The sequence below is a fragment of the Nothoprocta perdicaria genome, unplaced genomic scaffold, assembly GCF_003342845.1.
Source record: "Nothoprocta perdicaria isolate Ctin4 unplaced genomic scaffold, notPer1 scaffold_13, whole genome shotgun sequence".
NCBI classification, from domain to species: Eukaryota; Metazoa; Chordata; class Aves; order Tinamiformes; family Tinamidae; genus Nothoprocta; species Nothoprocta perdicaria.
This window is the reverse complement of record NW_020454427.1, coordinates 4,331,191-4,350,313: the sequence shown is the minus strand read 5'-3', so window position 1 is coordinate 4,350,313 and position 19,123 is coordinate 4,331,191. Positions and strand designations below refer to the sequence as shown.

The 19,123-nt window shown below is 36.1% G+C and overlaps 1 protein-coding gene across 2 annotated transcripts in view; it reads right to left on the bottom strand.

Moving 5' to 3' along the window:
- TUSC3 (tumor suppressor candidate 3) overlaps positions 1 to 19,123 on the bottom strand; it is a 108,792-nt gene that overhangs the window by 54,270 nt on the left and 35,399 nt on the right. For both annotated transcript variants that reach the window (XM_026033530.1, XM_026033531.1), the window contains exons 3-6: positions 13,559 to 13,676; positions 11,234 to 11,374; positions 10,477 to 10,617; positions 2,351 to 2,440 (exon numbers count right to left, since the gene is read on the bottom strand). In XM_026033530.1, coding sequence (XP_025889315.1) covers positions 2,351 to 2,440; positions 10,477 to 10,617; positions 11,234 to 11,374; positions 13,559 to 13,676 — 490 coding nt within the window. The remainder of the gene's footprint in view (positions 1 to 2,350; positions 2,441 to 10,476; positions 10,618 to 11,233; positions 11,375 to 13,558; positions 13,677 to 19,123) is intronic.

The following is a 19,123-nucleotide window of genomic DNA, read 5'->3' as shown; positions in this document are numbered from 1 at the left end:
TTCAAGATAAGACCCAGAATATCTATGAATAAAGAAGAATAAAGCAAACAACAGATACAGGAACAGTTTATGTAGACAGCAAACATGGTGGCATTTCGGACTCCATAGCAAGTTATAGAACTGAATGACTAAATCCTTCCATGAAATCAGAAAATGAAGCATTAAGAAACTTGAACCTAACCTTAATACAATTAAGGTAAACTGTTCTGTGCTTACCAGTGCTCTCGAGTATACAGAGCAGAACTTGAGATGAGAATCTTTGCATGTTCGTACTGCTGTTCCTATATATTCTGGCAAACCTGGAATTAACACTGGATCTTGACAATGAAGACTAGATGATTATTTAAATTTCATTCAGTTATAAAGATAGCTTTCATAACTTAAAGAAAAGCCCTGCYATAACAATCACCGTTGTCATGGTTGAACAAACGCCGCTGAAGTGTTATATAGTTTTATGAGTTTTTATGACTTCAGATTCAGAGGACCAGATATAAGCACAAGAAAAAGCACTAGGAAGGTGTTCAATAGCATTCCTTGGAAGATCTGCAATCTAAAATATGTAAAGGCTTACAGAATATTTATGAACTTTTTACAGTGGCATATTTCATAGCATTAAGTTACGACTATAATACTCAGTGGTATGTTAAATAAATCAGTAATTTGTAACTCTGCATGCAGACCATTTTTGAATTCTTAGAATCTGACTGGTTTTACTTCCTAATACAGCACCTAAAAGGTAGCAGTACTGGCACACAAACTATAAAAGACAGGTGGATCAGGCACAGAAAACAACCAAGGCATATAATGGACCAAAACCAGAAGAGAAAATACCTGTAGYTCAATCCAGTAAGTTATTAGCGAGAATGGGAGATCATATTTACTAAAATTTTTATTATTTAGTTGCTTATGTTAATACCCGCAATACCTTTTCAGACCCTTAGGCAAGATATAAAAGTGCACCCTCAGAAAATTAAGACAAGTTTTAGGAATCAAAAAAAAAAGTCATGTTCTGTATKATTTAATGCAGTCTGCACATCAGAAACAGGTCTCTAAGAGCAGTATCTATGAAAATAGATAAAATTAATTTGTCAGGAATTTTGCCTTTTCTATGCAGTACTTCTTTCTGTCACTCTGAAGGAAGGCATCATAAATTTACTACAGCAAGGCAGTAATAAAAAATTCTAGATTTTTATAAACACAGTATTTTACAGATATTATTTATTACATTATCAGTTCTGCTTCTGCATAACAAAATTGGCAGATGGATTCATGTCATTTTATGACATCAATATGCTGCTATATTCCTGACACAAAGCAGAGCAGTAATCACATTCAAACCATTGCTTTCTGCTACTCCAATTAAGATCCGACACATCAGAGCAAGCTGGGAGAAAATGCAACCTAGGCCAGCCTCTATGAACCMGTGATGGCAAAGCCAAAACCAGCTCAACATTCCCCAAAGTTTGGGACAGTTTCCTGCCCGAATGACTTAACTGCAAGTTTTGTGAATCCCACTGCAATATCTTATTTGAAAAGTGGCAAGTGACAGACAGTGATAGAAAACCATGGTACTCTCCCATTTGACAAAGGGAGCTTCTCCTTCTGAATTTTAATGAACATTTGCTAATTTGTGAGCAGGGACCAGCAAGGGGGAAGAGTTCCTTCAGAGATGGGAGTAATAGAATATAATAGTAATTTTGGCAGTACTGAACTAATAGAAATTTCCTAAGAAAGATGATAAAACATTTAAATTGAAGGAGCAAAGAGGAAAAAGCATTCTGTAAAGTTCAGTGGAAAAGTGACAGCTATGATGGAAATAAGTAAAAAGCACATGGGAGCATTTGCCATCTCCTCTAATTAAAATGCTGCAAGCTAGAGGAAGATAAGAGGTTTCAAACCTCGAGCTTTGTGTAAATGGAACCTGATGGACTGAGAGGAGAAAAATCAACAGTTCCTAATTTTTCCCCTTGTGAATGAGCACATTTCTACAAAAAGGCACAACATCTGTTTGCTTTGGGATAGTTTTATTTTTTCAAAACATTGTGATATTGAAAATTTTCTGRCACATTCCCAGCAGGTAGGATAGAGAGAGATTCTGATAGAGATTCTGGAAAGAATTTTGTTTCAGGAAAACATGACCACTTGTTTCAGAGCTCAAATCAAAGATGGTGACACTTTCCAAACACTTTGCATTTTATAAAAGACACTGTTTGTAATTTAAGAACTAAGACCCCGGTGCATTGTCATGCAGTGCTCCAGAAGTGCAGTTTTCACTGTGCAGTTTAGACAGTCATTGTAGGAAGTGCCCCTCTATACATTGCTTCCCCCTAAAATAAGATAATCCACTCACCACTTGTCCGTTCTGAGGATTTTTATGAGCGTAAGGGGGTCCACGGATGTGATTCCACATTTGACCAGAGGTCATAGCAAACACAACACACTGGAAAATAGAAAACAATACGTTTATTTATCCCGAGGAACTGAGTGGAAACCCAATTTGCTGGTGATGTTGCTGTTAGGTACATTGTTTACCTAACCAAATACATTATCTACCTCTATTAGATGCTTAGAATATACGTGTTTTCAGAAGTGTTGTTCTCATTAAATTCTTAACGACTTCTGTTAGCAAATGAGTTAGCTCAAGACAGAGATTTTCAAAATCTACCTTGAAATGATCATGTCTTTATGTGCCCCTGGAATTGCCACATTTACACATCTATATGGCAAAAAATCATGCATGGCAGTGGAAGGCATTCATTACAAATGTTTTGAAAATTACTCTTCAAAAATTATACAGCCTTTTATGACATTATTTTGGTCTCTAATCTAATACGAATGTATGAATGTTTAGCCTAAATGTTTGCTTTTAGGTGTGTGAAATGTTATAAAAATACATTATGAAAAAAAATCCAATTCTTCTCAAAAAAAAGATGTGTCCTATCTTATGAATTCTTACACGTGCGTCCTCTAAGGCTGTTTCATTTTAGCTATGAAAAAGGACAATGGTGGAGTCTGTAGGAAAGTGAAATTCCCTATGGAAAGCAGAATTACAGGTAGTAACTGGAAATTGCACAACTTGTTGCAGAAGGTCCTGCCATGGAATCTATATGACATARATCATAGTCATAACAACAGTCACTAAAGATGACAATATAGTATCATCTGACTGTCAAATGAGAACAGAAACGGAAAGATCTGACCACTTAACCATGTCTTSTGACATATTAACATAGATAATTCTTACCAAAAAGTTCAGTCCAGTTTCTACAAATACTTATGTATACAATCATTTTTACTGCACAGGAATGGTCTCACCAGCAGATCATACTCAGAGTGATTTAAGCACATTGATCAGGAACCTAAAATTCAAACCTAGGGGGATGGAAAGGAATATATTGGGCTGCCACAATATACATTATGACGCTTTGCTRAACCAGAGTGGACTATTTTGTACTAAGAGCAACTATGTTGAAATGGGGAGGTGAATCTTCTGCTTTCTTTGGCGAATGCTCAATAATACATTTGTGAAGGAAAAGTCAGCTTGTGTGGCTCTGTTGCCCATTAAATGCAATATTGTCATTTCCAGTGATGCACCAGCTCTGCAAGGCCTTACAATTAATTCTTGCTCGGTTTTATGTAAAGTTCTCTTGGCTTACTTGGAGTTTTTTGGTTTATTTAGCTACAACAGCAAATTTCCTAAAGACTAAGCAGTTGTGTTTAGTTTTACTACTTTTTGTTCATCTTTGCATATTGGTTATGTTTTATACAGATAGTAATAGCAGGTAATTATTCTATCTAGGATGAAATATTTATGACCAACAAAATGATGCAGTCTAGAAGAACAGAGGTTTGGGATAATAGCACTCTCAAAAGTGGGAACACAGGGTGCAGTGTAGCAGTACAGGATGAAATGAGAGGTGACAGAGGATGATGAAAAAAGGACATATACAACTTTTGGAAAACGATGACAAAAAGTAGCCCCAAGGGGACCCTACAGTGAGGAGGACGAAGGCATTATATTTCTCCCAGCAAAGAACCTGGGATACTTGATGATTCTCTGTAACACCTCCCCACCCACCCAAGACAATAACGTCTCAGGATCCAGCAGGAAAMAATGCAAGTGTGAGCAGAAGATAAGAGAAAGATACTGGGAGGTGTGTGCAGTTGTATTCCCTTTTTCTCTCTAATAAGCAGATCCAGATTAATAATAATTCTCCARCTGTCCTAGTAAGATTTTAGTTACACTAAGAACAGATTCTTACTTTAAATATAGGCGTGTTTCATTTGCTTGTAACAGGATTTGGAGTATAATAGTATTGTAATTAATATGGGAGATGACAACATATTGGTAGGGATTATTAACAAATGGATTGTGTTTTAATTAATAATAGRCAATGAAGTGAAGAAAGTACACGTTGCCATTACTGGAAAAGGGGAATAGTTATTTTGTTATTTCCAGATTGCAGAAATTTCTTCTATTGCAGATTGCTTTAGCACAAAAAATTATATTGCTATTTTCTCAATGAATCATACAACAGACAGCAGACGCTAACATGAAAGTAACCAACAGAAACTGAAGAATATAAAGGTGAGATGAAAGATCTTTTGAAAGGGCAGAAGTCAGGTAGCTGAAAAATAAAACATCACAAGAGAAACAACAGATGCGTAAGGTTAATAAATCTCRGCTCTCTAAAAGCAAGCTTTCTATGAAAACAGTCGCTTTACTTTTTCCTAAATTGCTCTCCAGGGCCAAATCTGCTTCCACATGGGAAGATAAAATAATTCAGCTTATACATAGTAATATACTCTATAATTGATAATTTTCTCAAATGACTGAGGGTTTTTAATGCTTGCCAGTACAAATACATTGCCTCATAGCATGGCAATGTCTAACAAAAAATAGCCACAAAGCAAATTGCTCTTTAAATGGAGAGAAACTAATTCCCAGTATTAAGGTTATTGAAAGAGTTAACAACAGGGTTATTTACCCTAAATGAATCTTCCAAGTTCTTCCTGTTCAGACTGGCAGCAATCAAGAAAACCAATTCAGTCGACTGCATCTTGGATCAGCCACTATCTCCACCCAAGATGTATCTCTTCCCTATGTTTTTCAAAATGACCTTTTCAAAAAACAAATGTTGTCCAGGTTTTCTCTAGCACTCTTCCATTCTTAACTTTAAATGCTTGTAAAAGATCCTCAGAAGGAGGACATACCTCRCTACTCGTAGATACATACGTGCATACATGACAGGTATGCTGATAGCCAATGTTTTTACCACTCTGAAACATCAAACTCCTTAACTTCCATAAAATACTTTGGGATCTAAAATGACCAAAACACTCACTCCCATACTGATTCACTGTTCCCCTAAAGTCTTCCAAATTCCTTCCTATTAATAAGCAATTTGGAAGAGGTGACCAAGGACTCCACATCTATGTAATGGTTCTATATTGCATGGATTTCAACAGAACAGTCCAAAAGAAGAGAAATAGCACATTTCCAATTTTCTAGAAATCTGACCAAGTTTGGCAGATGAAGAGAAGACTCAATCTGAGACAYTATCCTTGGAGCAGCTCAAAACATTTACAGTTTCACCTGCATGAGAATACACTCAGAGCTCTCTGCTTACCAGTTCTAAAGGAAGATCATTATGCAATGGTCCATCTCCTGACCAGTGACATTCTTTTACACACCTACCTCCTTCCTTCTCCTTGGCAGACTCTCAGGACAGCTTCTTACCTGCTGCAGAAAACTGCAACTATCTACCGAGTTTAGGGTTTAATTCTTTTAAATGCTTCTAATCTTAGGGAGCTTTGTTTTGCATCTAAACTTCAGGATGCATTTAGAACACAGCTCAATTCAAGCATAATTTCAAATACAGGGAGACATAGATAGCCAGCTCCATACTTAATTTTGATACAGTTCTCTCCTTGCATACTGTGGCCATTTTATACACTAGTCATCACTCTTACCTTACTGAAATTTGCTTTTTTTATTTGCTTATTTGCTTACCAATACCGAGTGGCAGGATCTATACTCAGTTTCTAAATAACAATGCAGCGCATCTCAGAATCCCCAGGAAGGGATATTCAATTCAAAGGCAGGAAGCACAAAACACAAGCAAAGAGGCTTTTGTACCTTTAAAGGTACTATGCATGTCTAAAATCTTTAACTACAGGAAGCAAAGGAAATAGATAAAATAAATTTATATGAAATAATCTGCATTTATTGCTGTTCTTTTGAGATGCCTTGGCTGCTATGCAGTGGAGCCCCATTGTTCCCAGTGCTATCACGAGATAAAACACTGCATATTCCCATTCCCCGCAGGGGCAGGGGAGCCACTAGTGCACGTCACCTTTCGAGCTGCTCCAGAGCAAAAGCTGGTGACAGGAGGACTGTGTGAGCACCGTGCAATGCAGCTGGGCAGAACACATTCTCATAAGCAGTAGCTGTTACGACAACTGTAAGCAGCTCGTGCTTTTTCTCCTCTTCCAAACGATATGACATATTTTGTCYAATGCAACTTCCAGGCAGATGCTTTGCATTCCAAGAATAGCATTTGCTTTGCTGAAGTCCTCAAGTACACGGGCAACATTGAAATACACACATAAAATTGAAAATTATATGTACAAAAGCATGGTAACAGCCTTGGAAAGAAATTAYTTCAAAATGCCAAGTAATCCACATTCTAGCCAGCTGAAAAGATATTCTTTCAGCCACAGAACTGCTGTCTAAAATGCAGCAATTCCTTATCTAAAATGGTAGAAATTTACTGAACTTAGACTGTCTGACCTTTTATTCTCTCTGCTTAAGAAATGAAGAGTCTTGACAAGAATCTCAATTGCTTCTTGTTATCAGTATGAAAGGACAGGGCTCTGCAAATATCTAAGGACTGAAGTCTTTCCTCATCTTTGTGCTAACATGTCAGAGGAAAAAAATATCCATAGATGAATAGTAGGATTGAATTAAAGTCTAAAATAATCTAGGGGATAAATTTTGGATGTGATCTCAAAGACACCTTTTAGAATATTATGTACGATGAATCAACCATCACAGTTTGCCATTCTAAGAGTCTTGTGGGTAATGCTGTTGTGATTAAAAATGCCTAAGGCGTACAAGATCCTAACAGAGTAGGCAGCTCTTCAGCAAGGGCATGAAACAGCTACAGGCATCGCTGCTGCTCCGCCTGCCGCCGGGGCCAAACCAATGCCACAGGCCTGGCTGAGCTGCCATTGGAATCAACATTAAGACAAAAGTTCTGGTCTTGATCCTGAGTATTTGTTATCAAAATCAGTAGACAGATCATTAAAACGTCATTGCAAAACTTTCTCTTGAAGAGGTATTATTTGTTTTTGTGACACAACTTTTTTTGTTTTAGTATTGAAAGAAATAAGAAACCAGTAGACATTTCTGAGATCATCTGTACTCCAGCACAGAGGCACTCTTCGCAGAACAGTATTTGCTGCTTTTTAGCAGCAGTTGATTCAATGAAACAGAGACCAGAAAAGCTGACACACTGTCCAGTTGTCATAAAAAAAAAAATCCAGCTTTTTGAAGCATAAAAGCCTTTCTAAATAAGTAAGCAGCCCTGAAACATAGAGGAGAAAGAAAAAAAATAGAAAGAGAGAGAGAGAGAGAGAGAGAGAGAGAGAGAGAGAGAGAGAGAGAGGGAGAGGGAGAGGGATTTGTATGTCTGCAGTGATCTCAAATCCCTAGTCTTCAACTAATAAATTCCAGGAGATCTATAAAAAAGACTCGGTAGAAATTAAAAATGTTATTTTCCATATGGTTAATGAATACAGGCTGAATGAGACCTGAGGGGGGAGCAGAAAGCTTCAACTCCAGTTATATACAGAGAGATAAAACACAATTATGTCTTCAATTCACAGCAAAAGGGTACAAAATGCATGGCTTACTCAAAACGGTGCTGCTAACCAAAACCTCTCAATCTCAGTACATGGAAAGTGGCTAGATAAGCTGTCAAGCATTAAGAGATGATCTCTTATCAGTAGACAATTGTTACATTTTCTTTTGTGTCATTTAGCAGCACCTTTTGAGATAATTTCTGCATCTCTTTTTCTAAAGAGAAGAATAAAGGCTTTTTAGAAAACGTTAGAATGGTGTAGAAATGCAGGTATGAGATCAAAAATACTGCTACAACAGCAACTAAGAGTCCTAGAAATTCTACTCTACTACTTCTATTCCATTTGAATCAAAAATCCCTAAACATCCTAAGTAACAGTAATAACATCAATAAATGWCATTAATGAAGCTCCTTTTAAACTTATTTTTTGTAGTCAATACAATCACAAGGCTGAAAACTTCTGAAAAGCATCAATATGAGCTTTTAATGGTCAATCACATTTGGRGCGCAATCCTGTCCAAAGCTGGACGTGATTGGAAATTTTCTTAACTGCAGTTTACTATTAAATTGATATGTAAAATGTACAACAGTTTCTAGCAGGAACATAAAGTATTATAAAAATAAAAGGTGTAATAACTTTCTCAATATAATTATGAAATTAGTTTTGCCTTCAGTGGCTTTATTTGATGTAGAGTCTAATAGAGTAGTTCTTGATTTGAAGAACTGATTAGAYATCTGCAAGACAAAAATACAACCTCCCTCAAACTTTCAAACTTTAAGCTTCTGATTTGAATCTCTGAGGTACAAAATTAGACTAAAATGGCTCTCCAATGATATACTTCACGATTAAGCACAAGAAATACTATTGATCACATATTGTTATTTGATTSTGATAAAAATATCTCTTTTTGTGTGCTAATTATTGTTTAATTCAGGTTAATTTAAAACAGTTGATAAGGATTCCAATAAAAGATATCCTATTTGGGCATATCCTATTTGGGCATATCCTATTTGGGCATATCCTATTTGGGCTTTCTGATGGTTGTGTCTCTTGAAAATATATAATTGAATGAAGTATTAGTCTAGAAAAATATTCAAGAAAAATTCAAGAGTAAAGTCAAATATTAAGGCATTTTAAACACAGAGATTTTAAGATCTTTAAGATCTTGTGTAATCATTTAGATATAAAAATGAATGAGTGTCCAACAGGTACTGGGCAACTTCATCTTTGAATTGATTCAGCACAAGCTGTCAACATGTTCATCAGCTGAAGGTGTCAAAAGAAGAAAAATCTCCTCTTGCTCAAGTCAAAGCAGAACAAACTACCAACATGAGGCACCTTTGAAGAGGCAAACAGAATCCTAGGGTATAGCAGAGCTGAAATGTGAATTCCRTTGCACAGGCAAACTCATCTTATATTCCATCTACAAATCCAGCCACACAAATTCAAGAAGGATCAATTCAGACTGATGCAGGTTGAGAAAAATCAAATGAAAATCCACTGAACAAACAGACCTGTATTACCAGGGGAAAGCTGAAAAGTTTGACTTAGGCTGTACAAAATAAAAGGATATTTAAAAAAAAAAAGGAAAAAAAAAAAAAGGATTGTTCTCAATTAATACATTGATACACTAACACAGAAGGAAGGAGAAGATCCTTCAAGGAAATGCTGGATTTCACACATGTTGGACTCAAAAAGACTAGACTCTCTTCCAGTCTTAGTACTCATGCTTCTGYCTCAGTCCTCAGGTCAGGAGAATTAAGCCATGACTGATGCTTTCCAAAAGCTACTTCTTGTGTCGGTCATAATGAAGGCAGAAATTGAATTAGTATCAAGGACTTCCTGATACATGTGGTCATCTGCCATTGTCAAAAGTTATATCCTATCTAAAATTGAGACAGCAGACTGTGCAGTACAGATCATACTCTTCCAGCAGTCTTCTTGGTTATTTTCAAAACAACAGCATTATAAATGGATATACTACAACACACTTTTAAGCACATTCTAACTTAATTGATCATTTAAGGCTTGATAGCTCGGTTTATTAATATTTCAAACGGTCTATTAGGGAGTTTAAAACTTTCTCTGAAGTTAGCCCTGTAAGATCTTCCTACTGTATTTTAMATCAACGGTAGAATGTTCAGGTCTGTTTTATTCAACTCAGTTTCTCAAAGAATTTATTCTTTGTCTTTATTTCTTATTCTTGTATCACTTTCCTACGGACAAATAAAAGCTTTGGCTACTTTTTCTTACCCTTTCTGCATACAAACACTCTGATGTTAACATCCACCCAATCTATTGTAACATCAGTGCTCTTACCAAAAAGAGCTCTAAAGTTCCATGCCAGTAAATAATATCAATAATACTCCTTATTAATAACATTTTCTGGCTAAAGTTCAAACAAAAAATTCTAGCTAATTATGATGATTAATTTGCTAATTTTCATTGAACAACAGCTGGCAACCGATATTCACATGAATGAAAGTCAACCTCAAAAGCCAGTGCCATTCTAAGCGATGTAGTCACACACCTGCTAACTTCCCATAGAAGTATGGAAATACATAACTCAAAACAAATAAAAAAGCATTTTAGTATGAAAAACCTTCCTACCAGAGCTGCCATGGCCCAGCCAGTCTTGTTATAGATGAATTCCAAGTTGTTTCTTCGCAGATATAACAAGCCACCAACAAGAGATACCAGAAGAGCCAGTGCAATCGTACCAGAATAGTTAGGAGGCCTGAATACTCTAATCTAGAAAAGGAAAATAAATGGAAAAGGAAAGTATACATATAGATTATCTCCTATTTAAACAACCAGGGAGCATTCAAAGTCCTGGTTTGCAAGGACTACTCAATAAAGTTATTAAGTAAGGAAAAGTAGCGCTCTCTTTAGTAAATACATAATATATTATAAAATAGCTTTAAGTGTTCTTTTTAAAGAGATAATTTATTACTAATCCAAAAATTTAGAAACAGAATATTATCTCTTCTTTACTGCCCACTCCCCAGAATTATATTTTCAACAGTTTTGCAGGTGGGTATGTCTGGATTTAAGAGCAGCTACCTTTTACATTCTGCCTGTTTTGCATATAATACTGAATGCATGCATTGATAATTAACAGCTAGTTATCCGAATACCACTGTTTTCATTTGGAATAAGACTATATACTATTTGACAAAGCAGGACTGGAATATATTCTGCRGGTTGCAGAAGTCAGCATGCCTACAATTGATATTTTGTTTGTTTTTAAGATCCTGGGCTTGAAGAAGAAAAAAAGGCATTAGGGAAAGATGGCACGTACTGTCAGCCCACCACAAACTACAAAGATATATTTGGCTCCAACTTTTAAAACTGTCAAAAGGCTTACATGAACATCTGTTCTGTCAGCTATCCATTTAGCTAGCTGCTCAGCTGCAAATCCGATTCTCTGCAGGTCAAAYGTGTCAGCTCTCTTGGGTTTGCCTTTCGGAGGAAAATGCATGAAAGTCGGAGCAGAGTTCATATTCAGCTATAAATATAGGAAAAAATAGCAAAATATATTGATACAGCTAGGCTTACAGATCTTATGTATCAGACATCAGAAATCTAATTAATATATTGGCCTTCCCAAAAATAAATTACTCTTTTCATATATCCTCAAACACAGTCCAATGACTCAAAAAAAAAAAAGTGTTCAGAATCTTCCTTCCTGTTTCTTTCTGGCAGATTCCTTAGGAAGCCTGGTTATCCCACTGGGGATTTCAGATGCAAACTTTTTTGAGCAAGAGTATCATCATACTCTTGAAAGTTCTTGCACACTCTTCAGCAGGATTAGTAAAACAAAGTCCCCATACTCTYCCAATTTAATAAAGTGCATTTGGTTCTAATTCCCAGAAGAAAAAAGTTTATACTCTTTGCCACTGGTTCCCTGCCTAACTCTCACCAGGCTGGTGGTATCCAGCCCAAGTTGTTCATCCAGACTTCGTGTGGTTTCAAGGCAGACACCATTCAAGAGCAATTATTCTCATTTTGAATCCACRAAGGCCGAGATAACCAGCTTAGGCTACATAACTGCTCTGGGGAACGATACGAATGCTAAGCCAGGGGCTGAAGTCACTGGAGCTACTCATGCTGCACACAGGTTGGAAGACTGAAACTCACAGGAATTGAGGTCTTTAATTAAATAAATAAAATATYCATAATATGATAAATGGTCAGCTATATTTCCTAGGGGAAAAATATTAGACATGATAAGCAAATACATTTTTATTTTTATTTGCCACTTCATATTGCAAGTTGATTTTTATATTAGAACTTGATCTGTGAAGTCTGATACAGGATACCATATTTGTGCTATAAAAAAATCCTCCAAATACAGTTCATTTCAGAACACTTGAAGACACCTTAAAAATTAAAAAAGGATATCCAGAAATATTTAAAGATGATGCAGCATGGTGTTCTTCCAGAGACAAATACAAAGCATACTTCTTTGTTACTTTTATATTTACCTGCATTCCTGCAAAGTGAGCTTTATTACATTATTTTTACTACATTATTATTTTATCAAGTATAGAGCTGAACTCATCAAAATTACCAGTTACTCAAATATTTCCCATCTAAGCAAAACACAGCCCTTTTCTCTAGTAAGTTGGATCTGGCAACAAACATATTCTTAGAAAGGCTAAGAGGTTGCAAAATATTTTAATTCAACTTTTTATAAGACACAGAAATCTCCTGACATTGTACAGAGCTCACATGCATTGACTCTGTCACCACTGGCTTTGTCATTTCTTCATAGTCAGAATAAAAGTAGAAAATTAAATTCAAATTACATTTCTTTGTTATGACATCAATATTGTATTACTGATGATTAAAATTTAAATCTCTTATTACTTTATATGCATATAAACAAAGTTTAAATAGCATTTACGAAAAATCCATCTTAAAATAGACATCAGACATTTATGTCCCTTATTTTTGACATTTTATTTCACAAAGACAGCCTAGAGAACTTATGCATTTAATGTACTTTAGTGTAATTTTTAAATACATACATCATCTGATGCAACTTGAATTTGTGCTTTTGTTAAGGAAGAATAAATTGGACAGGACTATTCTGTATTGACTCGTTTAATGATGAAAGCAGGTATTCAGTTTTACTGTAATCACGTATGAGGAAAGATAATTGTTTTCCAGTCCATCTGAACTAAAACTAATAGCAAAATATTAAAAATAAACACTTTTTAAATACAATATCTCCAAAGATGATTACTGGAAACAAACAAACAAATATTTATTATGTATTGTAAGTTAACTCCTACATATATTAAAATTTTGATCTATAAATAATAAACATTTTCTCCAAGTATATTTACATTATATTTGATTGGAGGTTAAAAAAATATCCAAAAAATTTCAACCCTTATTGTTGTTCTTAATCTGTGTTCTTCACAATCCAATCAATGGATAAATACCAGATAGGAAAAAAGCATTTTGGAATTCAGTATTATTTTTCAAGGGTTACATTTTATTTTTCTCAACTGTCCAATTTCACAGTAGACTTTACTCTCCAAAATTGTTTCCTCAACCTTTATAACTTACTCCACAAACAGAAAACAGGTTTCTTACGTTATTTAGCAAGCAAGCATGCAGTTCTGAAAACAAGGGGTCTGCATAAAACACTTAAACAAGTTTCACTGTATCCAATATTTACCTGTTGAAAAACATCTGCCCCTTCATCATAATCCACAATTGTGAAAAACAGCTTGTTTGAAAAAGCAGATGAATAGCGCCATGAGTTGGCCAGCACCTGGTACTCTTCATTAGCTTGCCTGTCAGAGAAGGGAGGCAAGCAGCATCAGCAGGGCATTTCCTCGCAACAAAGGTCCTRTGCTCCTCACTCGCTAGACTGATGCTCCCAAGTAAAAGAAGTTTCTGCTGATGACACAAATCCGATTCATTCCCACTTTCTCCAGAATTATAAATGTGTTAAAATCAACTTAACACCAAGGACATCCCAAGACACATAAACAAACAAACAAAAAGCCTTAAAGCAAGAGCAGAACAGGAATAGCCTGAGCAGCATCACCCAAATCTGATCCCAGTGCAGACCATGCAAAGAGATGCTTGCATGCCCTTGGGTAGAAGAGCCGGATCTACTCACTAAAGATAGATATGGATTGATTCTTAAATCAGGAGAAAAAAATAAATAAAATAAAAGAAATGTGACTACAGCATACTTACCAAAATACAAAAAAGCATGGAAGGAGGTTTGCCTACGCTTGGCCACAAACTACCATACACTGGAGAAATTATCTTAGCTAATGAAACAGTAGTTTGCAGGCAGTGTAAAACGGTGTAATTTCTATAAAACTTGTCTTACAAGTGATAAAAGGTAAATTTTGCACAATGTACAATACTAGAAAGATTTTTTCTATCATCATTAGGAAGTCACACTTATTACTCAAGCTTGTGAGAAAGCCTCCTCATTGCAGCACTGGCAGCACTACTTTGCTGTCGAAGCAGAAGAGAGGAGGATTTTGGGGTCCTTTGCGAGCTAAGTAGTTCTCCTAATACACATTCCTAGAACCAGACCGATTCTCCCACATGACATATCCAAATCAACAAATTATTCAGAAAAAGAGAATTGAAAGAATCCTTGCACTACTTCAGGCTTTATGTATCTTCCTTCTCTATTTCCATATCATAAAGGAAACATATCTGTTACAGAATGCAAACCAAGACCTCACCATATGGCAACTTACCTCTGCATGCAGAAGGATGCAAATAAGACAACCACGTTTTGTTCTCATTGTTTTCTCAAAACAATGTTTCTGTAAAATCAGCGTCATATGTATATATGATGGTTCAGAGCACTGTTTATTTGAAAACTGCATCCACAAAATTTGCTTTTATGGCAAGAGGAAAAGTGTGCGCTAGACGTGCATGGTATTTGGAAAGAACAAAGGAGGGGAGAAGAGGAAGGTAGGATCAGAGGTGGCAGAAGAGCCCATTTCCTCACAGCTGCTATCAGCCTCAGGCACAAGCCATATTATAATTCCAGCAAATCTGTACTGTATTAAAGAACATAATTGTATACAAGATTATCCATCATGAAAAAGATTTAGAATGAAATTTGATCATCTCTTTCAAAAAAAAAAAAAAAGGAAAAAAAGAAACACAGTGAAATTAAACTTTCACCCTTATTAGCTGATTGACCAGAGGGCATTAATTATCACACTTACCCAGGCTAGTGTGCAAAATTTTTAATTATAAAAAAATGCATGATTAACACATTGGCTTGATTAAGTCTAAAACTGAGTATTTTAAACAGACTAACACTCAGGGCCATCCTGAAGAGGGCAGTCAGACAACATCAAAGGGAGGCAGTAAAAGCTTAAGTAATATCGGCAGGGCACTGTTCTGTTAAACCTTCTATATTAAAGTTGGACCATCTTTATTATTTGAACAAGATAAGATCCCTTCATCCTGATGCTATCGTTCTTCTTAGTCTAGCTTTAACTTCTGCTGAAACAATATTTCTGGGAAATTCAGATACTGCAGTTCTGCTTCAGCTATTCAATAAAACATTCTTGTTCCTCTTGATCTCCATGCATTTTKCACCTTTAAATTGAACTATTTTGAATTAATGCAATGGACTCTTCCCTTTCAGAGAGCAAGATTTTGCAAAAAGTCCTCTTAAACTTTCTGCAACATATTTGAAGTTCTATTTCTTCCCCTCACTGAAGACAGCAAAGTATTCTGTAATATAACAYTAAAGTAATTTTTGTTAAAAAGATTCTGAAAAGACAAGCTATAAACAGCATAGCTGTTTGAATTGAATCACCACAAGTCATTCAAATTCTAAATGCAAATATTTGCATTTACATATYGAAATCTAACTCATCATTCAGGTGGTGAATAGAGAGCTGAAAAGCAGTACTTATGTGCCCTGCCTTTCTCGCTCTGCACACAACTGTTCTGATCCTGTTCTGAGTTGTTCTCATTTCTGCTCTACAAATGAGTACTTCTCATTTCTAGAAGTAAATAAGCTCTGTGTGCTAGTCAAAAATAAATTATTATTAAAATATTTTAGAAACAAAAAAGTACTGAATTTGAAACTAAAGCAAAATAAAGACCTTTTCCTGACCATCATACAGAGATCCTTTACCTATGGTGTTTCTCTAGTTTTCCAGCGTAACTGGACCAGCATTTTCTGTTGCAAAGAGCCATTCACAGATAAAAACCAACAGCACATGAAAAAGAAATATTGTTTCCAACAGTGATTTTGGTCAAGAACTGAAAACCAAATGGTAAAGGAAGAAGACAGCTTATAAAGAAATGATAAGACAATTCAGTAATGAAAATTTAACACGGACTTTTTCACCTCAATCCGGTCCAGTTTCATTACTTCCTATTACTGTATATACAATGCAAATAAATATATATACAAGGCATGATTGTTGCTTTTTACCAAGTCCCCCAGTTCATTCCCCCCTCTCTCCAAGATTTACATGTATGAACAACTTTACAAACTGCAAGGAGTCTCATTTACCATACTGGAACTGCTCAGAATACATAATTTTGTGAAGAATTGGAGACTACGTGGAGCACAGGTAGAAGTGGATATAACAAGTAACTGAGGGGCTGGTAGGAGCAAGACTAAAACGAGAGACAGGGAATACAAAGATACAGGATTACTACATATACAACCAAAGAACATCACACAGGCATTTTATTAGCAGCACAGTTCATTTTCTGCATTCACTACGTAATTTCCCATGAACACACTACTAATGCAATCAGCTGCGTYAATAACATTTTGAAGTGGTGGTTACTCCTCGCCACATGAACCAGTATTAAAAAGCATCAGCATTTGGTTCAAAAAACCTCACATCCAATTAGCATCATATTAAGGAAAAAAGAAATCGAGTACCAGAAAGAGTAAAACAGCCTGTGAAATTCTTAGCCAAAGCAAGCAGTAAACGCTCTTTATTTTTTGGCACAAAACAGGCTTTACAAAACACATATAAATGTACAATCAGCAAAGTGTGCGCTACCAGGTGACCTACTAGGTACCTGCCATCTGTTTAAAGTAAACTATCATCAGTGCTATAATTTTCCTCAACAATTAATTTGCCATTTTTATCTGGAACGGTTTTGCAAAATGAAGAGTGGAGGAGGTTAAAAAGCATATTTTATTTTCCTCTTTGATATCAGATTCAAAGGGTTTGCCTGTTTTATTCTCAGCTGCGTTTTTGGCTTGGGGGTTGGTCTGTTTCATTTCACTCAAAAAACYACTACTTTACTCAGTTTTCTACAGACTTAGAGTGCTGCAGCTAAAAGCATTAATGTCTCTATCCATAAAATTCACCACACACTATGAAATGAAGGTTTCTTTCTCCTAGGTTTCAACTGATCAAAAACTACACCAATTTTACAATCTACATCTCTGTAATAAGACGGCAAGTTTCTTTTCTACCAAATGAAAAGTTTCATCCTGAGTGTGTCTCGTTGATAGGAAAGGCTCTAATGAAACCCTGTGCAACCTKTTCTCTCACATATTTTCTCACTACTTTTCTGCACATTGCAAGTCAACAGCAGAAAGCAGCAGAACCCTTCAAGAAGTATACACTAAATTAAGCTTAAAATTTGACAATATACCAACTGTATGTTGAATCATAACTTACCTTTTGTACAACCTTGAAACAAAATACAGATGCAATAGGAATAAGCAGTTCACTTGGAGCTTATTCTCCAGTAGGGTTTTTGCAATGGCTACTAGCTTTTTCCAGGAGATGCCACCTACCATTTCTGACAGAATTCAGCAATATTGCTCAAATGGAACACTACAAGTCATTAGAAAGCATATGCCACCTGCAGAATTTGATTTACCTTCCTCAGGCCATATATATATGTATGTGTGTGTGTGTGTGTGTATATATGTGTGTGTGTGTGTAYATATATACTCACACAGATATACACACACATATATACTTACATACATACATATTTATATATCTACATATACACATGTGTATGTGCATACACATGCATATGCACACACATCTGTGCAGAAGTATGTATTTAAATACACACATATGCACAACTTCAGTTAATAGGAGTGTTCAGTGCTGCTTTAAAAGCTGTTTAAATTTGTTTTTAAATTAAAAAAAGAAAAAAAAAACAAATTATCTGTTACATTTCTCTAAATTACTTTCCCTCTACAAATAGAAATGTCCAAGCAATGACTTTAAAACATAAGTGGGACAAAACCATAAAACGTTATGAAAATATCCAAGTCATCTCCAATATACATACGTATCTAAAGCAGAGATGGTTATTGCTGCCAGTGAGTCGAGAGAAACCATGGCTCAGAAAGTAAAGCAAGACCTCAGATAATTTGCTTAGAAAGTGATTAGATGGTATAGGGCAACAAAGAAAATGCACARGCAAATGCTAGTAAGAAGCAGGGCGCAGTGAGCACAGTGATGGGCTGCACAGGGACGCAGGCCAGTGCAGCAGCAAATCAAAGCACTGCTTTGGAAGGGGGAAAAAGGTGGCTGAAGTCTGTTGGGTAAAATAGTATCAACCCTTTCAGGAAAAAATGGTAATATTAAAAGCAGGAAACCAGCTCGCAGGACACAGGAAGACAAAAAGCAGAAASGTTAGACTTGGAAAAGAATTTTCACCTAGAGAAACATTCAAGTCAGACTAGACTTAATGGTTCCTGCACATAATCCACATAATACAGAATGAGAAATAACTTCTATATCATTCTGAAGATGCTATTATCAGAGTGACCTCTTCTGTTCTCTCTTTTACATTCCTAGGTGATTTTTAAGTAATATGTCTGAACAGCATGGCTACCTGACAGAGACTGCCCAGCTGAGCGAATGCACAAGCACAAACCTAAAGGGGAAGCTGCAGACCGACTGCTCAAAGGYAGGTTATCTCTGTTCAGCCCAAACCGTGAACTCCACATTGATTCACAGAATTCASAGATTCACAGAATATTTAAGGTTGGAAGGGACCTCTACAGATCATCTAGTCCAACCTTCCTGCTCAAGCAGGCACACCTAGAGCATGTGGCACAGGGTGGCATCCAGGTGGGTTTTGAAGACCTCCAGAGTAGGAGACTCCACAACCTCCCTGGGCAGCCTGTTCCACTGCTCTGTCACCCTMACAGTAAAGAAGTTSCTCCTCACCTGGAGACGGAACTTCTTGTGCTTCAGCTTGTGGCCATTACCCCTCGTCCTATCGCTGGCCACCAGTGAGA